Source organism: Echeneis naucrates, chromosome 3 (genome assembly GCF_900963305.1).
Source record: "Echeneis naucrates chromosome 3, fEcheNa1.1, whole genome shotgun sequence".
Lineage (NCBI taxonomy): Eukaryota > Metazoa > Chordata > Actinopteri > Carangiformes > Echeneidae > Echeneis > Echeneis naucrates.
In genome coordinates, this window is record NC_042513.1 from 13902261 (window position 1) to 13923806 (window position 21546).

Consider the following 21546-nt stretch of genomic DNA (forward strand, 5'->3'; position numbering starts at 1 on the left):
ATCGTAAATGATTACAACTGCAAAACAGCGTTCCTTTCTGTTTTGTAGTTGATAAGATTCCACCTGTTACCCCAGGCTGTGAAACGCTAATTAGCATCTAGAGTTAATTATTAATACAGCCCTATTTGCATTCATAAATAATTCAGTGCAATTATTAATTAAAGTGATGAAGGCAACAAGTGAGACAAATGCAATGTGTTATTCTGTCCCAAACAATTATGTGCGGGCAGTCTGCAGAGGAGGATGGGCTCAGATGGTTTTTGTTAAAACTAAATTTGGGAGCTGTTATCTCACACTATTACATTAGAAGGGCTGACAAACATGTAGAAACCAGCTGCTCTCATAAAGATCCTCTGTTCATTATGTGAGTTAAACCATGAAATGTTTTGGATGACAACCATCCAACCATGAAAATAAAACACACATTTGTACTTGTATGTGGCCTGTGCGGTGACCTGACTCAACTCTGTGCGGCTGCTGGTGATGTGGCGTAGCATTTTTCTACAGGTAACAAAACAACTGTTGGACGCAGTACAGAATATGCATTACAAAAACACAAATCACAAACTGCAAACACCAATTCACTAAAATTTAATTCACTGAAATGTTTACCAAATTCAAATTCATTTTCAAAGGAAATACATGTCCATTAATTGATGAAAAAAAATTACAGATGATCGTCAGCTTCTATTAGATGGGATTATGTAAGGGAAGGAATGTGAAGTCTTTGTCTCCGTTCTCTTCATGTGTTATGAGGGTGGAAATGAGTGTAGTGATGTATTGCTCAGTTCAGAGGAAAGGGGTGAAGGGAATGAAGGGCTTAGATGGTTGGGCAAGGTGGGAGTGAGCGGGTGGAGGGAGACATGAGAGTTTAGAGTAGGACAGAAGAACTTAGCTGTCGTTGACTCCACATCGGAGATGAGTTGAGAAAAGGAACTTGGTAACCACACCAAGCAGGTCCATCAGAGCTTCAGAGCTTCAGATCTCCACCTGCCTCAGGAAACCGGCAGCACCATGTAGCCGATCATAACCTCAGATTCTCACTCTCATCTTGTCACCTGGTATCTTTTTACTTCATTTGGCTCTTCCTCTATTTTTCCCAGGGAACTTTTTTGGTTCCTTAAATTCTCCTCCTGTAGGATCTCTAGCTCTTCAGAGATTCCACAGGTGCTCTGAGGCTTTGTTAATTTTCCTCCTCCCAGCTTACAGGTGTGCCTTGATTTACCACCTCCCCCGCTTCCTGTTCAGGTAGAAAGGACAAGTCTGTATTTTTATTTATTTTTGTCTACTCTTTTGTTTACTCTGCCACAACCTCAACTAGAAGCTCAGACATGATACTCCCATTAACTCCATAAATAAATGAAATAACTAACTAAATAAATAAAAAACAGAAAGGCCTCAAGGGTTCTGACCCAGAACCGTCTTGCTGTGAGGTGACAGTGCTAGCCACTGAGCACTGTGCTGTCCAGCATAAAAATGATCAGAGCAGCTCACCTTCCTAGTTATGTTTCTATTATTTCGTCCACCCCCTACATTTCCAAGTCCCTCAGTCCATACAGAGCCAGTTAAAGACAGGCACAACTTTGCTTTATTGAAGATCTATAGTGGTCATTCATTACTAAACACATGCAATCTTACAAAAGTCGTAAAACCAAATGTTTACATGTACAAAGATCCTGCTTTTTCTTCAGAAGAAATGCTAAAAAATAGGCTTGATGTGCTCATATAAAATAGCTCAAAACTTCAAGAACAATTTAGGCCTTTAGAGGTTCAGGTCAACCCAAATTAAAATGAATGCAATTTTCAGTTCACTTACATTGGTCAAGTATAAGAGCAACTGAATTAATATCTACATGGTGCTTTGTGTTTGTGCGCCCAACTTCAACTCTAGTGGTCTCTCTTCACAAAGAGCCAACACATAAAAAAATAAATAAATAGAATTTTTGCTTTTGGTCCAAAACCACTCTTTAAAGTCTGACACCTGGACCCTGACTGTGAGGGTGGCAGTCAGGTCAGACCATATCAGCCAGGCCGAACATGTGCTGGTCACGGCCAGGAGGGAACTGCTGCGTCCAGTCAATGATGGTTGGTTTGAAGAGGCCACAGCAGCGCAGCTGGAAGAAAGACACCAGGTTCCGCACCACACCCAAACTGCAGAGAGGAGTCAGAGCAAATCATCATCACCTGAATCACACTGCATTTAGACAAAGATGGAACCATGAAAACAGAAATACAACTGCATCTTCACTGAACTCTACAACAAAAAGTATCTAATTAATTTTTCTCGGGAATGTATGACCTCATCCTTGGTCCAGCATAAAATGACCCAAGGGTTAGTTACAAGCTGCGAAAAAAGGTGGCATGACACTTTTAGACTAATAATAACGAAGTACATAATCTGAGATTTACTGAATGTGCTGACACACCGCTGTGACATGACAGTTAGAATTGTTACCTGTAGCAGGTTTATTATTGCTCTCAGCACGTGTGTTCAAATCAACTTCAACATTCATAAATCCCTGAGGAGATTTTCCAACCCCGACCATACACATGCTGCACAATGGTGGTCAAGTACACAAATTAAAGAGAAAGTAGCGATACACATGGTCAAATATGAATCTAATAAAAGCAAAAGCTGCTCAGTCCAATTTTTACTGTTTATATATATTTTTTTTGGACAGCAATGAAGTTTGGTCTTAAGAAACATCAGATAAGGCCTCTGATGCTCCGATGAAGATTCCTCTGCCTCATCTTCATCTCGTGTAGCCATTGTTAGGTTCAGTCAGAGCCGTTCAGAAACGCAGGAAGAACAACATGACTGATAGTGAAAGCAAAACTGTATATGGTCTGCACACAAAATAAAAGTATTTCATAGTAGTGAAATATAGTGTACAATATTTGCCTTTGAAGTGGAGCAAAAATGGATTAAAGAACTACTTAAAGAAAAAAACTAACGTAGAAATCCTAAAAACAGGTAAAGTACCAAAGTAAATGCACTAAGTTACTGCTCACCCTTAATTTCACAAGACCTTGACTGAAATGCTGCTTCAACAAACGACATCAAGCATCTGTTACTAATAACTAACTGCTAAAAAAAAGGCCTAATAGGACTGAACTTAAATGTATAAGAATATGAAGTACTTTTGATTTACTGTAAAAGATTACTAGATGCAAGTATCAACTAGTATCAGCACGAATATCAAACTCACTTGTATGGATTCTGTCTCAGGGAGACGGGCTGTCGGAGCTTCATCTGGTGAAACGACAGATCACTCCGCTCTGCTGTGGTCAGGCCAAGGAAAGCGATCTGCTCCCACACACAGGAACACACCCATCAGCACAAGCAGAGAAGATATTCGTAGTCGCATGCACAGAGTAATTATATTATTAAGTGAAGCATGTCCATTTATGTATACATTGCAATTAAAATGTAATCAGATCAAACCAGTCAGTGAATCCAGACTGGAGATCCAACTAAGTTCTTCTAATTAGATTTTGCCATTCATGTCTGGTTGTAGAACCAAAGAGCTTGATTCATAGGAAGCTTGGCATACAGAACACACTCACCTGGTAAAGCTGCAGTACCAGGATCGAACTGGACCAGCAGGTGTGGTAGAAAGCAAGCACAAAGATGCTGAGCAGCCAGGGAGAGCAGGCGACCAGGCTGGAGATCACTCCCCACAGGCCCTGCTCCTCATAATGTAGCACACAGTGAGTCTTCCAGTCTGCAAGCACATATACACACACAGCAAAAGCATATTTATCCAGTGTAAAACGCACAATAGACTCAGCCTGTGATTACACTGCATGTGAAATCACTCACAAATGAGACAACCATAGAACATCCAGGCTCCAAACAGCATGAGCGACAGCAGGAAGAGGATGAAGTAGTGGTGGTTCCTTGCACCTACAGGAGAGGGAGGAGTATAGAATACATGACAGGATTTCTAATCACGTCAACCAAGAAGTTTATAGTCTTTAGTTCACAGTCAGCCATCCTCTCAAACCGAAAATAAATTCAATGTGATGCTGGTCACTTAGTATACCGATGCAGCTATTGGTCCAGACAGAGTGGTGGTCGTACTTCGCCACACAGGCATCACAGGTAAAGCAGTGGTTAGCTCTCTTTGGTTTCTTTATCTGTGAGCCAAGCAAAGTAAAACAGAAGAGTTCCTTACTATTTGCATTACAAGCACAACATTATAAAAGTCAGCGTTTTCTTTTCAGAGATTCACCATGCAAGAGGTGCAGAATATCCTTGGGTTGAGACAGCCAGCTTCAGCCAACACCAACACATTCTGATGAAAAAAGCAAAACCTCCATCAGTCCAGTTGCACCTGAATCATTCACATGTTAAACGACATCTTTATAAAAACACTCCAACCTTTTTCTTCTCCTCTTCAGTCGCCTTGACAAAGCCAGGGTCTGTCCTGCAGGTGCGGAGGTAGTAGTAGAGCAGAGCAGTGGCATTCAGAGAGAACAGAACCTGAACTGTGGCACTGGGTCCATGTGGGGTTTCAGGTTAAGCCGCATCAAATGATTATAGTGTGCAAAATAAGCTCAAACTACAGTAAACTCCTCTGATGAGTGATCCTTGTGATCAACCCGTGGTTTACAAAGACCGACATACTAGTCTCTTAGCTGTTGTACTGCAGGGTGATGTTGTCTTTAAAGAAAGGATATCTGGCAGGAACCAGAGGAACCAGGTGACAAGCATCCAGAAGATTGAAGCCATAAGGGATGTAGCTGGTAGGAGAGTCTGGAAAGCTGGGCTCGGAAAATTCCTTTTAAACATAAACATTTCTTATTAAATGATCACAGGTCAGGTGGAGTGGATTTCAAAGTTCAAAACAGTCAAGAGATAATGGCTCAATATGTCCTCACCTTATGGCCAGGTTGATCACACCAATAACACAGGCCAGCAGAATCCCTTTGAGTAGCCAGGAGTCAGAGTTCATATCTAATATGGCACCGATACTTCCAAACATGGCAGTGTAGAGAAAAAACAGCAAAATGACCTACAAAAGTGCAGCCAGGGAGAGATCACTTTGTTCATGCATGACCAAGAGCTGAAATCTGTCGTTTGTTTTGATGCTCTTTAGTATCTGTATACCCTGTATCTGTTGATGACCCGCAGACAGGGCGAGCTGGAGCGAACCCTCTCCTGTTTGACATGGTTGAGCATGTGAATGAGCAGCGGGCTATGCACCTGGTGGGCCAAATCGATTGGTGTGTGACCCTGAAGAAAAACAAAGAAACCCATTACGACTTGATTGATTATTGATGCAGAACAAAAAATTGTCAGGTAAGACAGAGCTGTTCTGTTCTGACAGAGCTCCTTTTAAACACACCGTTCTTGCTCTGATTAACTGAAGTGGCGAGTCAGTGCAAACGAGAAGGTTGTGTCTCTGCGTTTTCAGTTTGGGGAGCATGTCCTGACGGTGTTTAGTGCTTATGAGCCAAGCACTAGCTCAAAGTATCTACCTTTTTTGGAGTCCCTGTGTTGGGTGCTGGAAGGGACGCCAACAAGGGAATCCATTGTTCCACTTGCCCACATGAGCAAAAACAATGTGACCTGGATGGGTGTGACTGGGAGGAATGGCTTTCCTGATGTGAACCTGATTGGGGTTCACTTGTTATGATTTTGGAGAGTAATTTTTTTCCAGAAAGTTTTTCCGTTCCTTCCTTATTAACAAGTCCAATTGTGGATCCCTCAGTAATGAGATATTACAGCGCCAAGTGGGTGACGCTTTCAGGGTGGAATCTAATTGAAGGTGGAGGGACACCAGTGAATGATCACTGACTATAATGGGGTGTACACTGGTATTTATATTTTGTACAATAGAGTTATTTGACAGGAAAAGTCAACTCTTCAAGAGTGATGCACCGGGGAGAAGAAGGTGTGTTCCCTCTTTGTAGGATTTTTGAGTGTCCAGCCATCACCAAAGTCCAAAGTCATCCATATATTCCTTTAGATTTTGGCTAACTGCGATTTCTTTGTGTATGCTGAGTTATAGATGGATTCAGGACTGTGTTAAAGTGCCCTCTGAGTAACAGTGTACTTGAAAAGCAAAAAGTGCGATTGCAGAGGGGGGCCTTAGCTGCTGCAGTCATATCAGCTCGGTCTTTATTGGCTTAAAATTCAGGATCCCTTCCAGATTTGTTTTAAAACATATTCCTGGTATGTTTAATCACTTAGTGTTAAAAGTTATGTCTTCTTCTTCATTGATAAGTTCATGAATACATTTAATATTTTTTATTTAAAAAGACCCCTCCTGCTTCACTTGTGTGTGCTGCAGAGAAGTAACAGTAAAAAGTTTTTGAGATAATGAGTCCAATGACTATCTCATATTCAATGAAACCAGAAATAGAGAAACATCCAAATTTATACAGATTTCTTTGTTCTTGCTGGATTTGCATATTACACAGACTGAAAACAACACAACTATAAGAATGGTATTTGCAGTGGGGGTTTTAGGAGGCTTACGTTGATGTTGTCTGCATCCACACTGGCCCCGGCCTCCAGCAGAATGTGGGCAGCATCTACGTTTCCTGCCAACACAGCGCAGTGCAGGGGCGTGTTCCTGCTCACTTTGTCCACAGCACTCACAGAGGCGTTGTTTTTGATTAAAAAGTTAGTGGGTTCAGGCCTAAGACAGAGAAAGGACATTTCTAGATGCTACATACTCATGTTAAAACCTCAGGTTCATTTTTATCTCTTTTTGTGCAACTTGAATTAGAAGTCAAATGATGGATACTACAATACAATGCTAAGTCTGAAATTTGAGAAGTTTAACATGAATATGATGATTGAACTGTGTCGATGATACAGCCCTTTTGGGAAATAGTGCCCATTTGGTTGACTGAACATGGGAAAACTAGAAAAGACAAACAAGTGGGACCAAGGAGCACAAGTCTGATAAAGGAGAAGCAGAGAAAATCCATTCATGACCACATATGAAAGTAAGAGTTCTCTCCAGGATGTGGTCACACATGCTTCCTTTTCAACAATCAAGAGAAACTAAGCTCAGAAGAGTCCTCGCAGACTGCAAACCAGGCTGCAGTTTACAATGACAAAACAGATACCAGACGAGTTGTGGAAGAAAGTTAGATGGAAAAATTGGATGAAAGAAATATCCATCAAAATAATGCAAATAATGCACAGAAAAAAAGTATGTACCCCACATGCTGTCACTGCCAAATCGATCTATATGGTTTACATGCATTAACTAGATACCATCAATGTGCACAGCCCTGTCAGGGTGTAGAGCTGGAAGTACTTCTGACAGGCCAAGTCAGCACATGAACGAGTCCAACTGCGCAGTATGATGAAGAAAGTAAAGCAAGAGCTGAGTGTGATTGCAGTGAAGGGAAGAAACAAAGCCCCTGTTGATGTCAAAGACTTCGGGCTTTAGTGAGTCCAAAGGATTTCACATGCGTGACTGGATCTGTATCTACCCAATTACTTCTGATCCCCTACATCATGGGCACAATGCTGGGCATAAAGCTCACACAGTTGTTTCTATACAGATGTAGCATTCTCAAAAGAAAGCTGAGACTCTCTACTTTAATAGTGTATCGCATATTTATCTTTAGAATATCAAACTGAATGTGCTGAATGACACAGCTTGACAAGACATCACCTCCTTTCTATGTAAATATTAAATCATATTTAGTTATTTACTCTACTTGGCACCAATTGGGTTTAAAGAGGGTCTGTAAAATAGGTAGAATGCTCACCCAATAATCTTCTGGGCTGCTAACATTAGTGGTGTCTGTCCGTTGCAGTCAGGACCGTCAACTTCCTGGAAAAAAAAAAGAAAAGAGGCAAATGCAGATTAGCCCGCCACGTAAACACAGATCAATTTAGAAAAAGGTCTGTCTTGGGGACCTACCTGTCCTTTGGCCATCAGATAAGCTGCTATGGCCATATGCTGGAAGAGGATGGCCAGATGGAGAGCACGGTAACCTTCTCCATCAGCGATGGAGGGATCTGCTCCATATCTCATCAGCTGGATAACCATGGGGAGGTGGCCCTGCCTGTCCATTACAAAACCAACAGCAACTTCATGAAGAAAACATGAAATTGTGTTTCCATCCACATCACTGGTCACTAGTATCATTCTACATGTGTACAAATGTTTACATTTTCCTTTTTAAACCAATCATAATGACTGCAGAAGTTAACATCAAAGTTTTGTTTTTTAAACTTGATTATTAAAGACTTTAATCTACATTTTACTTTTCCACTTATACTCATTCTGAGCTACCAGTCTATTCATGTTCCTTTCAAAGTCCAGTTTTAGGTGTCATGTAAACGTACTGACAGTCACCTTATGGCCCAGTGAAGAGGGGTAGAGTTCAGGTCTCCTCCCAGCTGGTTAACTATGGCTCCTTTAGAAATATAATACCTGTCAGAAAACACCAGTGAAGACAGAACAAGCATGTCACTTTTAAAGAAGAAATCTGTAACAACGGTTCAAAATGGAGCTTGCTGTAATTCACTTCAGCAAAGGATCATGCTTTGGCTCTGATTCTCTTGACAGTGGGGAAAGAATACACATCAGGTCTCGCAGAAAGGACTAAGTTTGTTTTTAATTTGAAGTTAAAACAACAACACCAAGCCATTTATAATTTTACTTAAATTAAGGAGCCAAAGTTCAAGAATGATTTCCCAATACAACTGCACCGTCATGGGCTCCCATGAATCTGATCTTAAATCGTAACAGCGTGGTTGATTAATCGGAAGAAAATATTTCTAAGTTTAAACAACAGATTCCTGATGTTTCTATGGGGTGGCAGCAATACTCAGACAGACATCGACATCTTACTTGACCAGCTCTGAGCGGTTGTTGATGGCGGCCCAGTGCAGCAGAGTTACATTCTCTTTGTCTGGCTGCCTGACATCATATCCTGCTTCCACCAGCTCCTTACAGCGCTCCAGGGCACCAAACCTATAAGGACCACACAGAGAAAACCTTTAACTAAACACAAAATTGATTAATAACTACCTGACTAATGTTGTCAGTGGCATTACACTCCAAAGTAAAAATTAAAACTGCAACAAATAAATAAAATACAAAGTTCTGTAATTCAGTGTTAACCTGACAGGTTGTGAGCTTCCAGCTGTGTGTTTAAGTGGAAAAGCAGGTTCATTAAACACAGTCAAACTATGTGGAAAAGAGTGAGATTTTTTTCAAAAGGAGTGACCTTTGCTCTGCTGCATCTCAGCTCACTGATCAGTTAGTGATTAGCCTGCACTCGGCTTAGCTGCTGCCTCAAATAAATCAGTGTCTTAAGGTTTGCTGCCAGAATTACTTCTGTGCTGCATGGCTTTAGCATATACCAATCTTATAACAGTTTTCTATCACAAGGAACAGACAACCCAACTCAACCTTGAAACCTATACTCACTTTGGTAGCAGCTGCTATTTTTCCCACTGCAGATGTTGTTCATATTGATGTTGTTACTTAGCAATGGCACACAAAACTATCATAGCAACATACATGAGCGATGGAGATATCTAAGGGCAGCAGCACGTGCATCTACTGAATTAACCTCAGTGTGGTTTTTTGCAACTTGCCGGACTTAAAGTGAAACTCACCTCTTCTACAATAATGGGTCTGCAGTATTTTCAGTTAGATAAAATAAATACTACAAAGGCAGTGTCCACAATTTTTACTTCATGGAGAACCAAAAAAGGTAAGTAGAGTTGAATCAAATTCAGCTGGGACATTAAATGGAAAAGGGCTATTTTAAAAAACACCATCTGCATTGTTTTTGTGTGAAAATGCAATAAACCATATTTTTTTTTATACATTCTAGATAGATATTGTGCATTTTTTCAGTGATACTACATAGTAATTATTGATTAGAATTAAAATTGACAGATCTTGGATACTGAGAATATTATGCCGGTGGCTTTTCAAGAGCATCTAATGCTTTACTTTTAATCTTCCTGATTATCTTACAGTTGTAATTTCATTACTTGGCAGCCCAACACAATGATATAGTCAACAGAACAATGTGGGAAAAAAACTACAAATATTCAACCTATTAAAAACAATTCTCATGTGCATGTGCATTCATGTATGAAGTGTTTAAAGCAGCTCTTACATCAGGAAAAGAGGGAGAAAAGGAGATGACAGACATTTTAAAAGTCTTCTTGATATGTTGTGTTGTCTTTGAAAATTGTGACATTAAATGAAATGGAGTAACTACAGCAGTGATTCACTGTTCCACTCACTGTGTTGCCTTCACTATGTCCCAACTGCTGCTGTTGTCCATGTGCGACCGTTTCTTTGGCTGCTGAGTGAGTTCTGATGTCTGATCTGCACTTTTGCTGAACTGTCCGTGAAAAGCTGGCATGAAGGGATGTCCCAACCCACCAAACCCAGCCGCTCTCGGCCCATGACTGTGACCATGACCTGCATGTCCGTGGTGACAGCTGTCACGCATGTGGCTGTGAACCTGTCACACACAAACAAGGGAAACAAATAGATTTGGTCCAAAATGGTTGACATGGAAAACTCAGACTGGGATTACTGATATTGGTCACAGTATGTTGACACTGTGACCAGTATCAGCCTCTAATGGATTAAATGGTCTATTGATTTGATCAGCATGAGCGACAGCAGTGGTGAATTTTATGTAAATTAAGATGGTATCACTCTAAAAAAATGGTCAGCGAAGAGGCAAATAAATTGTTCCAACGACTGTATGGCTTTAGACTGAAATTTTACTAAGGCTGCAGGTTGGATGTATGGTTTTCTGACATTTTTATAGACTTAAATATTGGACCAATGAATGTACTTAAAACTTAATTTAAAATAGTAATCACTACAGTCCCAGGGAAATTAAACATAGCGTATCAAATAGATTTCTCTCTATCTGCCACTACTAATGATCTGAATAAATGACTGATAAACATTTTAGATTGTCATGGAGGTCTAAAGAGAAATATGAAGTATTATAAAAAGATTGGAATGAGACAAAGTGTGAATCAATTATGATCCATTTATATTCCTGATGGATCGTTATAGTTAAGGTTAAACTGTCCGACCATAATAGGTGAAAACTAACAATGTACCTTAGCTGAAAGAAGCCAAATGAACTGGAGTGATGTTATAACAGGAGATCATATTCCAGTTTGGTTTTTTTTTTTCTGAGCCAGTGTGCTCCATGGCTTCAGATATCCAAATTAGATAAAAGTTGTGTAAGCCTGATTTGCACAAAGTAAAGATTTAACCAGGCCCAGATAGTTGCTTCCAGCTGCAGATGCGGGGGAGGTCATCATCATCATCATCATCCAGGCCTTCATCTGCACCAGGCTGGACCATCTATGCTCTCTGCCTTAGTGTCAGCAGGTAAACCAGCGAGAGACTCAGGTTAGCTGAGCGCTGCGGACTGGATTTTAAAATGTTACATCTTGCATCTACCTGTACAAAAGTACAATAAAACCCGTGTAACTTTGAAGAACACCCAACCTTGCTGTCAGCTGGAAGACAGATTTTGAATTCAGTGGTTTACCGTCTACATGATCAGGAAGCAAACCTGATTTCATTTTCACGTGGGCGCCTGGGTGTGTTTTAAAGGGTGACACACAACAATACAATGAGATGGTGAACCGCACACATGCACACACAATCACCATCATCTTCCTGTCAAACGAACTGATCTTTCCGCAACGTGGAGTCAAAGCCATTACTTGAGGGAAATGGGTAGGTTAACGTGACAGAAGGACCAGGTAGCTCAGGACGCCTGACAGCTGGCGTGTCTCCGTCAGAAACGGGTTGTTCCGCCTTCCTGCAACTTACTGCCGAGCGCCAAACTAATGGCAAGCTAGCTGCTCCATGCTAACATCCGACGGAGACAGGAGAGTCTCGGTTAAGATACCCCGTTTCGGCCCTAACGACATAAAGCAGCGGCCCCACAGGCCGGGCAGCACCGCCTGGTAGTGAACATAGACAGACTTACAGAGCCGTCGGCAGCCCAGTCCATCTTGTTGTGAAGGAGCGAAGGGAAAGTTCCTGTCGCCGGATGGGCCACAAGCAAGCGACCACTTCCGCTCCACTGCTTTTCAAAGTAAGACTCAAGGCACCGCTACTCACCCAAACATCGGAGCAATCTTCGCGGATTGTGTCTTCATCATCTGCAGTATTAAACAGCAAAAAGGAAGGAAAAGCTAAGTACTACCCCAGAGGAAATACAGAGAAATTCAGGGGCTGCTTTGGAGAAAAACAACACATTCATATCGAATAAGTAGAATTAGGCATTAGGCATTTGATCAGGGACATGGGTAAGGGTTAGGGTTTAAAGTGCTTATTTAATAATACCAAACTAACAAAGCTTCAGGAGAACATCCTATAAAAGGATTAAAGCCTTGGACACATTATAAGAGTTTCAGAATGAAAAGAATGCACTTTATTTTGAAGAAAAACACCTCAAATAGGAAGTCTTTTTTTTTTGTATATTTTACTTTCCTTCCTTGAAATCGAAATTAATTATGACTGGGTTTTGTGTCACTGTTTCACTTTCACCTACAGGCCTTGTCCGGCTCCTGTCTGCAACATCTATCTGTGAATAGAAATGTTTTAAGCATCACTGTAGGAAACCAAGAAAAAAAAAAACTTAACTTCTGGAGAATCTAAACTTTAGGCTGTTACAGCTCAGTCTACTGTGTTGAATTTGAAACACTGTAATCCAGTATGTTAAGGAGAATGAGACATACTGTACTATAATACCGCTGAGATCTATACTTTGACTCACAGGACTCACAGGATTGGTCCAAGACAATAAACTACAGATACTTATTTAAAAAGTAGGCATTTTAATAAAAATCTCTGCTACAGAAAAATCCTGTGAACGCAATAAGCTGAGCTGGAAACATGATGATGGATGAAAACATGGTGGTTGGTTTCAGTATCAAAAGCTGAGAATTGGAAAAAGCAGCCAATAAGCCTTTAGCTTTGATTATGCTGTAGAAGAATCAGAATAAAGTGGGGGGTTTATTTGGATAAAGTCCCTCCTCCTCTTAAAGTCCCTCCTGAAGAATACTTGATATTTACATTTACTCATTCAGTGGAGGTTTGAATGCGAGGCAGCTTAGAAGCAGAGATAACACTGAAGCTTTAGTGCAGTAGAAGGCCACACCTATTTAAAGGAGGAAGAGATAGTCTGGTATAGAAGTGCTTCCTTCCAGTCCAACATCAGAATCTTTGCAGAACATGTAATTTAGCCCACTTAGCCAAGAAAAGTTAAAAGCAAATGCTTGATCCATTTTGCTGTAAACCAGAACATGAAGCAGAAAGTCATTTAGGCTTGACAGGTTTCCACAATGCGAGGATGAATTTTGAAGAAACGTTGATATGATGATGCATAAAACAGAAAATAAATCAGAAATTTCAAAATATTTCACTCAACATACAACCCCAGTAGAGTGTTTACAGAGTGTTTGGCTTAACACCAAACACTGCACTTGGGAACTTTATTTCTCTCACATATTTACCTCTGCAGCATTTCTGCTTCCTCAGATTTAATCAGAATGGAATTAACAAATATAAACCGAAGCTTCATCTACACAGTGACTCAAGTGTTTGTCACCATGGAGCAGCAGCCTGTGAGTGAACTCAAAAACAACCATGGAAACATGAAGTGGAGGGAAACTGTTTTACTCAACACAGCCAGACATTTCCAATATCATTTCTCAATTATACCGGATTTACAAGTTGGTTAATAGGGGTGGGAATCTTTTACTCTCTCACACGACGATTCAGATTTTTGGGGCTACAATTCAATTCAAAACAATTTGATTCATAATGATTTTTGCTCCAATCTAGGTGTGCAAAGGATTGCCCCACAATAAGAAGGGCACGGTTTGATTCACCATGGTTTGGGCACCTGAACATGTCTAAGTTAATTGGTGACAAGTAATGGACTAGGCTACAGCAAGGAACAGCGACCCCCCCAGCTCCTAGACCGGACCAGGCCAGAGACCAGACCCCTCCAGAGACTAGACCAGACCATAGACTGGACTGCTCCAGAGACTAGACCAGACCATAGACTGGACTGCTCCAGAGACTAGACCAGACCATAGACTGGACTGCTCCAGAGACTAGACCAGACCATAGACTGGACTGCTCCAGAGACTAGACCAGTGTGTGAAGTGTTAAGTCAAATGAGAGTCACTCACAGAGCTCAACACAAAGAGGCTGACTATCATGTACTTCAATGGAGATGTCAGTAATCGGTGGAAAACCAAAGAGCATGGGGACAGCAGAAATTCAAAAGTTTACAGCGGAGTTGATATTTCCACCAAAGTTGTGGAACGTGTGCTTCATTGTTGAATTCCCAAAAATTAAAAACCAAAAAAAAGAAAGAAGAAGAAAAAAAATATATATGGGAAAAATTTGAACAGCATTTGGAAGAAAATAAAACTGAACTTCTAGGTAAAAACCAAAATATGTCCAAACTGTTTGAATCTCTCTTTCCTCCATTATTGTAGTTCCCTCCTTGTTTTGGTGCTGACTGCGCATGTGTATGTTCCAGAACCGGCTCCGGTGACGTCAGGGCGTCCCACATATAAAATGGAGGCAGACAGCCTGCAAATTTATTTATTTTTTATCACATTTTGGAACATTTTAAAACGATTCTGAATCATAGTGAGAATCGCAATTCTTTTTTTTTTTTTTTTTTTTTTTTTTGGCACACCCCTGTTGGTGGTGTCTAGTGTCCTCTATTTAGCAAAAAAGTTAGACTGCTTCATGCTAAATAAACACATTTATATAGGTTCTGTATGATATGAGCCTTACTCCATGTGAAATTTCAGGAGACAGAGCTCAAACTAAATAAAAATTTTTTTTAGATTTTAAATCTAGCAAATGACAAAGGAAATTAACACGTTAAAGCCAGATGTGAACAGTGAGGTTCAGATAAATGTTATCTTTCCTTTGACCATTGCCTAATGCGGTATTTCCTGTGCTTTGCAGTTTCATTTCCAGATAACCAGATGGACATGACACAGAAATGAACCAAAGAACTATTTCATCAAACCTTGTGCTTCTTAGTTTGAACCAGTAGATAGCGCCACTGTTCAATTCATGATCATGCTGACTCTTGCTGCCAGGAAAACTTAATTCGCTGATTCTCTGTGATGCATAGGATTGGAAAGGTCCATGCTATCAGCCAGTTTAAACCTTCAAAGCTAAATTTCTATTATTGTAAATTACTGACACTAGCACCTGCCCCAAAGCAACAAAATCCTAATACTTCTGTAAAGTCTGTATTTAGGCATGCTATTATCAAAAGGGATAAGTTAAGATAAGTTTTGTGTGTGCAGGGCAGAGATTAATTCTCATTGTAATGAATTAATTTAATACAAAATAAATATATTCAATAAAAAGAGATGCAACCTGTGGTGTTCTGTGCCTGGACAAAGTCACTGTGCATTTGAATATTGGCCTGTGTGTTTGTTTCCTGCATTTTCTGAATCGGGTAACTTCGACTCATGTCATTCACATCTGGTTGCTAACAAGTGTAAATACACTTTTTCTTCTTTTCTTTTTTTTCAGGTTAGTTACTGATAAAATTTTGGGTTATAGAGCAAGATGTGTTTAATTACATTACACATTGATGCCAAAAAGATGGGCAGTTTAATGCCAAAGTTTTCAGTCTAAATTTTGATTTTGTCATTTGCCACACTGTTTCTTTAAAAGAAGATCTTTACTTGAGCATATAATGTTGATTTTATTTTGATTAATTCCAGCAAACAAGACTTGCTTGAGTGAATGTGCCAAGTCTGTGTTTCCAAGTGTGTGTGTGTGGTGCATAGCAGAAGTAATTGAGCTGTCAGGAGGAAGTCATAACAGTGATGAGGCATAAAGGTCAAGATTACTATAGTTTACTTTAGACGTGAAAGTCAAAGTGAAATGAAAAAAAAAAGAAAAGAAGTTTTTTTCATGGGAGGAAAAGGAAGATTGTACTTTGTTATCAGCATATTTAAGGGCTTAAATGTTGGTTTGAGTTCATGCTCCTCATCCTGCAGACACTGGGGCTGTAAAAACAGGTGATCCAGGATGTAGGGCCATCCAGTAAAAACATGTAGAGGATGTGTGTTTCACCGCTGATACAGGACAACTGTGTGAACGGACTGTGATCTCATTAGAGCCTTTGTGGCACTTAACAATGCTGATGCTGTGTAAAAATGTCACAACCCCAATCTGGGGTGTTTGTTGTCATTTTGGTTGGCCGTGAACTAAATGTTGAAACTCTGTTAACCCATAAACAAACAAGTTTTTTCAAAGAACTAAGATTTTCTTAGCTCCTGAACAGTGGCGCGTTTCAGACACATATTGGGTCGTCTGAGAGGGGACTAAGGATTTGGCCCCAGTCCCAGTGTCCATCTACACAGTGCCACAGACTTTGCGGACTGTTCCTGGGGGTTAGTTCTGTCCTACTGAGGGCTCTCCAGCAGATATGTTAAGCCTTTTATGCACATTTTCCACAAGTCCACATTTGTGCAGACTTTGCCGGTGGGAATTGTGCTGGGAAAACACAAAGAACAGAAAACGGTTAAGAAAGCGGTCACTAAATGAACCTGAATGAAACTGAAAACAGAATGCAGTAAATGAAAAAGCAACAATCATGAAAAGATGAAAGCCAATTAACCTACACATAAGGTTCACTGGTGATTCAGAACCAGAACTGTTGAGTTAATTGTCCTATTTGGGCCAGATGCTAGTCCTGCGAAGGTTTAAGGCTCAGGCCTCAGGGGTGGGTGCATCACCTTAGCCTGGCCCCCGACAGCTGAGAACAGATCACCCCATACTGTTTACCTCATGTAAATATATTAAAATTGATATTTTGAGAATAATAATAATGGGAATAATTGAAAAACTAAATAGGACATAGATGTTTGCCCATTTACAACCAGTCAAGCCGAACAACCACATAGCTCTTTTTGTTCAACCCTCTGATATGACCCATTGAAGTGTCTCCAGAGACTTTTGTTACCATGGTTACTGTAATAAAATTCATGACTTGGTTAGGTTCATGAAGAAATGGTGATTTAGATTAAATATATACTTCCTCAACCCTGACATGGACTTTGTCGCCCTATAAACCGCACCAACGCACTTTTCTCTTTGTACCAATCATTATTACGACAGTTGTACAGGTGCCAATAACCTGCTGCACAGGTAACCTGCCATTCTCCAGCCTTAACATCATGTTGTAGTGTAGTTTGAATGATTTTACCAGTGCAGATAATATTCACCAACCTTCTAACTCTGATTTCATTTCAACAGACTCCTGTTAATAAATATCTATTGTCTGTTGGTACAGTACAGTGCGATGCTACAGCATCGCTTCAGATGTGGTGACTTTGTTCATTTTATTTGATTCATTGTTAAAATACAAATATTGAGAAGTTCAGTTTTAAGAAGCCAAACCTCACTGTTGTTTCCGTAGGTGACACAAAAGCTTCCATTGAAGGGACTTGCATATTTGCACATTTGTACATAAAGAAATATCATAATTATCTGAACCTGACACTGGACTGTTTCATTATAATGAAAATGAATAAGTCAGTAATATGCTGAGCAACATGCTGTGTTCACAGCAAGCTTTGCTCAGACTCTCCAGAGATACTTGCAGATATGAAAGTGAGAAGACCCCAGCCGATGGAAGTTAATTATGGTAATAAATTATGCGGTGCCCGGTGGGACTGAGCGTTGCTGATCTGTCTGTTGTGACTACTGGGCTCTCTGCTGGTTGCTTCGTTTAACAAAAGAGGAATAAGTGTGATGAGCCAGTTATTTTGCTGTTTAATTATATGAAATGGTGGAAGATTGAACGTCAGAAAAATCTCCTTAACTACTGAACCAGAAATATACACTTGAGCTTTCCTTGGCTGACAGCATTTTTCTTGTATATTTTAATCTTAAGTGGAAAGACCACTTCAAAAAAGATGCTAAAACTTTGGTCGTAAATGAACTGAGAAATTTGAGGTGCCATCATAGATCAGTGCCACCATAGATCAACTAATTAATTTTCACCCAATTATCCTAAAGTATACTGACAGACTCACATTGCCTAGTAAGTGTAGTTACATTATTAGTGGACTTGAAATCAACCAAATCCACGAAGACTTCATAAAAGAAATAAGTCTTAAGGCTAGGGAAGAGTCGCAGCAAATCACAAGTTTGCCTTTTTCTAATTCTAATTATCCTGGCTTCTTAAAGGAAAACTTAAAAAAAAAAAAAATAGCAAAAATTGATTATCAAGAGCAGCAAAGAAGGAATCCTCACTGTAACCTGTAACACTTATTGTTAATGTTGATGAAGAATGTGATCTGGTTTGGCCTTTTGCTGCCAGTTACCCCCCTGCCTCCCAAATTTTCCTGCCACTGCCCATCTGCATCTGTAATAAATGCAAAAAGGGCCCCTTAGAAAAGGACATCCCCTTTTAGGTATCACCAGCACATAGGACCTGAGCTGTACGAGAGTCTCACAACCATGACAGCATAAAAATCATAGAGGTCGCACAAACAGACAACTACCAAGCAAATTCGTTGACATGCGTAGAAGTAAGGACGCAAACACACAGAGGCAGAAGGAGACAAAGACAAATAAACAGAAAAATTAGTACATAGAAAAATATTAAAGATGCACTGCAAACATGTATGAAAATTTTGAAGACTACTCCATCCTGTTCCCATTATGCACCTTTATTTAATAACCTCAGCACACCAATGCCTGTGTCAATGACTTAAATAATTTACAAAGGAAAATGTCAAGTTGCTTTGCATTAAAGCAATGAAAGACTAACCTTCATTTTGAAGCACAAAGAGTAAACACCTACTGACAATGGTAAGAAAAAACATCTAAAGCACAACCAGATTTGGGTTTGTAGGCCATCTAAAAAATAAAACTGTGGCAGATTTCTATTGTTTCCTTGCCCCTTGATCTAGTAACATCCATAACGTCATCATCATCATCATCAAATGCTAATTTCTACAGAAACAAGACCATTCCAAAATGCATCTGCAACGAAAACATCCTTTCTTTTGCAAGAGGGGGAAAGAAACACGAGAATATCCAGCACCTTATGCATACATACATTTTGACTTTAGACAGCAGTTTAATCTTTGTATGCTTCTTCTACCATAAATCTACAACATTTTCGCCTCCTGTCAAATATTTACCACATCTCCTAATGAAACAGTGAATTAGGACACTATTACAACCATAAGAAATAAATCACATAACCAGTTTGAGTATGCCTGCAACAGAAGCAGTGGATACATGCACTTCCAGCCCCCACCCCCCTTTGGGAGTTCAACGACAAGGTCACGGTCTGCATTTAAACCAGAAGACCAGGATATATTCAGGGTTAAAGGTTGGCCACCAACACTGCCACCCAGAGCAGCGAGGGTCACTAACTAAAACCTTGTTTGACCTCTTTAGCACTCTGCATGGTAATACTGATCAAGGGCTGGAGGGGGCGGGGGGGGTTAATGTTTGAAATTAGTCTGTTTTAAAAGATGGTTAGAGACACGTTAGAGACACAGAAGTAAATCAGGGTGAATATGGACAGTTATGTCTGTGTTGAATGAATGATTTACAAGGGAGGAGTTGATAAATGAAGCTAGAAAATCAAAACACTTGAGACTGACAGCGGGTGTCGGTCAGAGTTCAGGGTAGACATGAGCTTTGTTTTGCCTCTTTGCTCTCTGAGTTCAGGGACAGAGTCATGCAGCAGCACTAAATGATGAGCGTAGAGGGGCAGGATGTGTCAGGGAGCGGCATTCAATCCAGGGCTCAGGGCAACATTTGTACAAAGATTGTAGCAGTTAATTCAGTATCAAAGATTACAGATTTGCAGAGGTTAATACAGCCCAACAAATGAAAGTTGGAAAATTAATTATGTAATTTCAAATTTCAAAAAGGCTGCTGACCCCCTGGCTGGTGTGTGACACAAATATTCACATCGCAGCTGAAGTGAGCCATAGTCAATAGATCAACACAATAATCTTCACCACTGCATTTTCAAAGTGAGCTGACTATATCGACCAGTGACCAAATCATTAGCTTTTAGTGGAGGGGCTCCTTGCTTTTAGCTACTGTAAGTCACATTAGCTCCTCATCTGTCATCTGACAACCTGATCTAAAATAACAGCTTGCTGAGCTATTAGCTAATTGTTTTCATACGTAACTGGATGTGTCAGTTTGGACAGTTTGTGTCAGAGTGGACAGCACTTGAAACAGTTTTGTGATCTCTTAGATTAGTGACCACTCACTGTCACCGAGCAGGTGAATTGGTTCTCAGGAAATTGTAGCTGCTCAAATTTCCACCTTTTAAAAGTGTTCCATCTTTGTTTTTGTTCTGCTGCATGTTTCTTGCTGAGAACAGACTGATGCTTGACAAGAGCTTTGGCCATTATTGCCTCATCTAAACAAGATCTTATAATATCACCTCAGAGCTGTGCTGCTACTTCAGGGCCAACTGGAGGCTGCAGTCAGTTTCTACTCAAAAGTGACAAGACCCGTGCCAGCTGGTGGTATGGTACTTTAGCTGAAGAATGTCAAAGAATGTGATTGAGACCTGATTCAGATGCTGCTGCTTTCTAGTGCTTGTACTTTAATACACTGCAAAATATCCTAACATTGACCATACAGCAATTACAAATTGCTCCTTGAAGGTCTGATATGCATGGTGGAGATTGTCGTTCCATCAAATACAAGCCATGTATCATGGCCATTAGCTGTCTTCTGGAAACTACATTTGCTTACATGTAAGTGACAGATTCCTATGGTGGCCGTAGGAATTCAGAGGAGCAGAGGAGGAAGTCAGGCATTGATGTTTATTTCTCATTTACAGTTACTGTCAATGGACATGAGCAGTGACATCTACAATGTATTATTATAACCATGACAACAAGGGGCGGGGCTAACTCGGCACTTATTTCAGTCCTAAACCACGATTTTTCCTTAAACCTGAACAAACATTATTGCACCTCAACCCAAACCTTTACTGTTTAACTTATGCTACATAACCACGAATTAACATGAAAATAAACCTGATCTATTTTCTAGTCCTGGTTGTAAATCGTCCAATAATACGTGGTGTTCTTTGGCGCAGACTCAATGCTATAGTGACTCATACAGAAGCAGTGACACAGTCCAAGTGCTACATTGCTTAGTGTGTTAAGTTCAGGAGAAGAAGTGCAAGTTAATTTTCACCCCTGCAAACAGCTCATTTGACACTGAACTCACAATGTTTCTGGTATGTTAACAACTGTTGGTGCTAATTTTGGCTACATAGCAAGAAATAGCAGCTGTGAAAGCACGAGGTGTCAAAAAGCACCAGACAACTCAATGCATTGATGAAGATCATGTGATATGAACGAAAGCCCCGCTAACAGCAGTTATTATCACATACGGTGACGATGCTTTCTCAGTCCATAGCTGTTTTACCTTGGAGTTCCAGCCCTATCACTAAAAGGTATATTCTTTTATCCTATTAGTTAGGATGTGTAGCAGTTGTCGA

General features: G+C 40.2%; 1 protein-coding gene across 2 annotated transcripts; it reads right to left on the reverse strand.

Annotated features, from left to right (window-relative positions):
* Positions 1-575: 575 nt before the first annotated feature.
* On the reverse strand, positions 576-12049 carry zdhhc13 (zDHHC palmitoyltransferase 13). 2 transcript variants are annotated; one of them, XM_029498519.1, is made up of 18 exons: positions 11977-12049; positions 10247-10470; positions 8832-8954; positions 8334-8411; positions 7896-8040; positions 7741-7805; positions 6488-6650; positions 5114-5239; positions 4885-5018; positions 4684-4784; positions 4385-4509; positions 4236-4298; positions 4047-4140; positions 3824-3907; positions 3568-3725; positions 3210-3307; positions 1982-2151; positions 576-1240 (listed from the first exon to the last, which is right to left on the reverse strand). In XM_029498519.1, the coding sequence occupies exons 1-17, from the start codon at positions 11998-12000 to the stop codon at positions 2013-2015; spliced, it is 1944 nt and encodes a 647-aa protein (XP_029354379.1). In that variant the 5' UTR covers positions 12001-12049; the 3' UTR covers positions 576-1240; positions 1982-2012. The 2 variants fall into 2 exon arrangements, with proteins under 2 accessions (XP_029354379.1, XP_029354378.1); XM_029498518.1 differs by lacking the exon at positions 576-1240 and having other exon boundaries at positions 1571-2151.
* Between the last annotated feature and the right edge of the window lie 9497 nt (positions 12050-21546).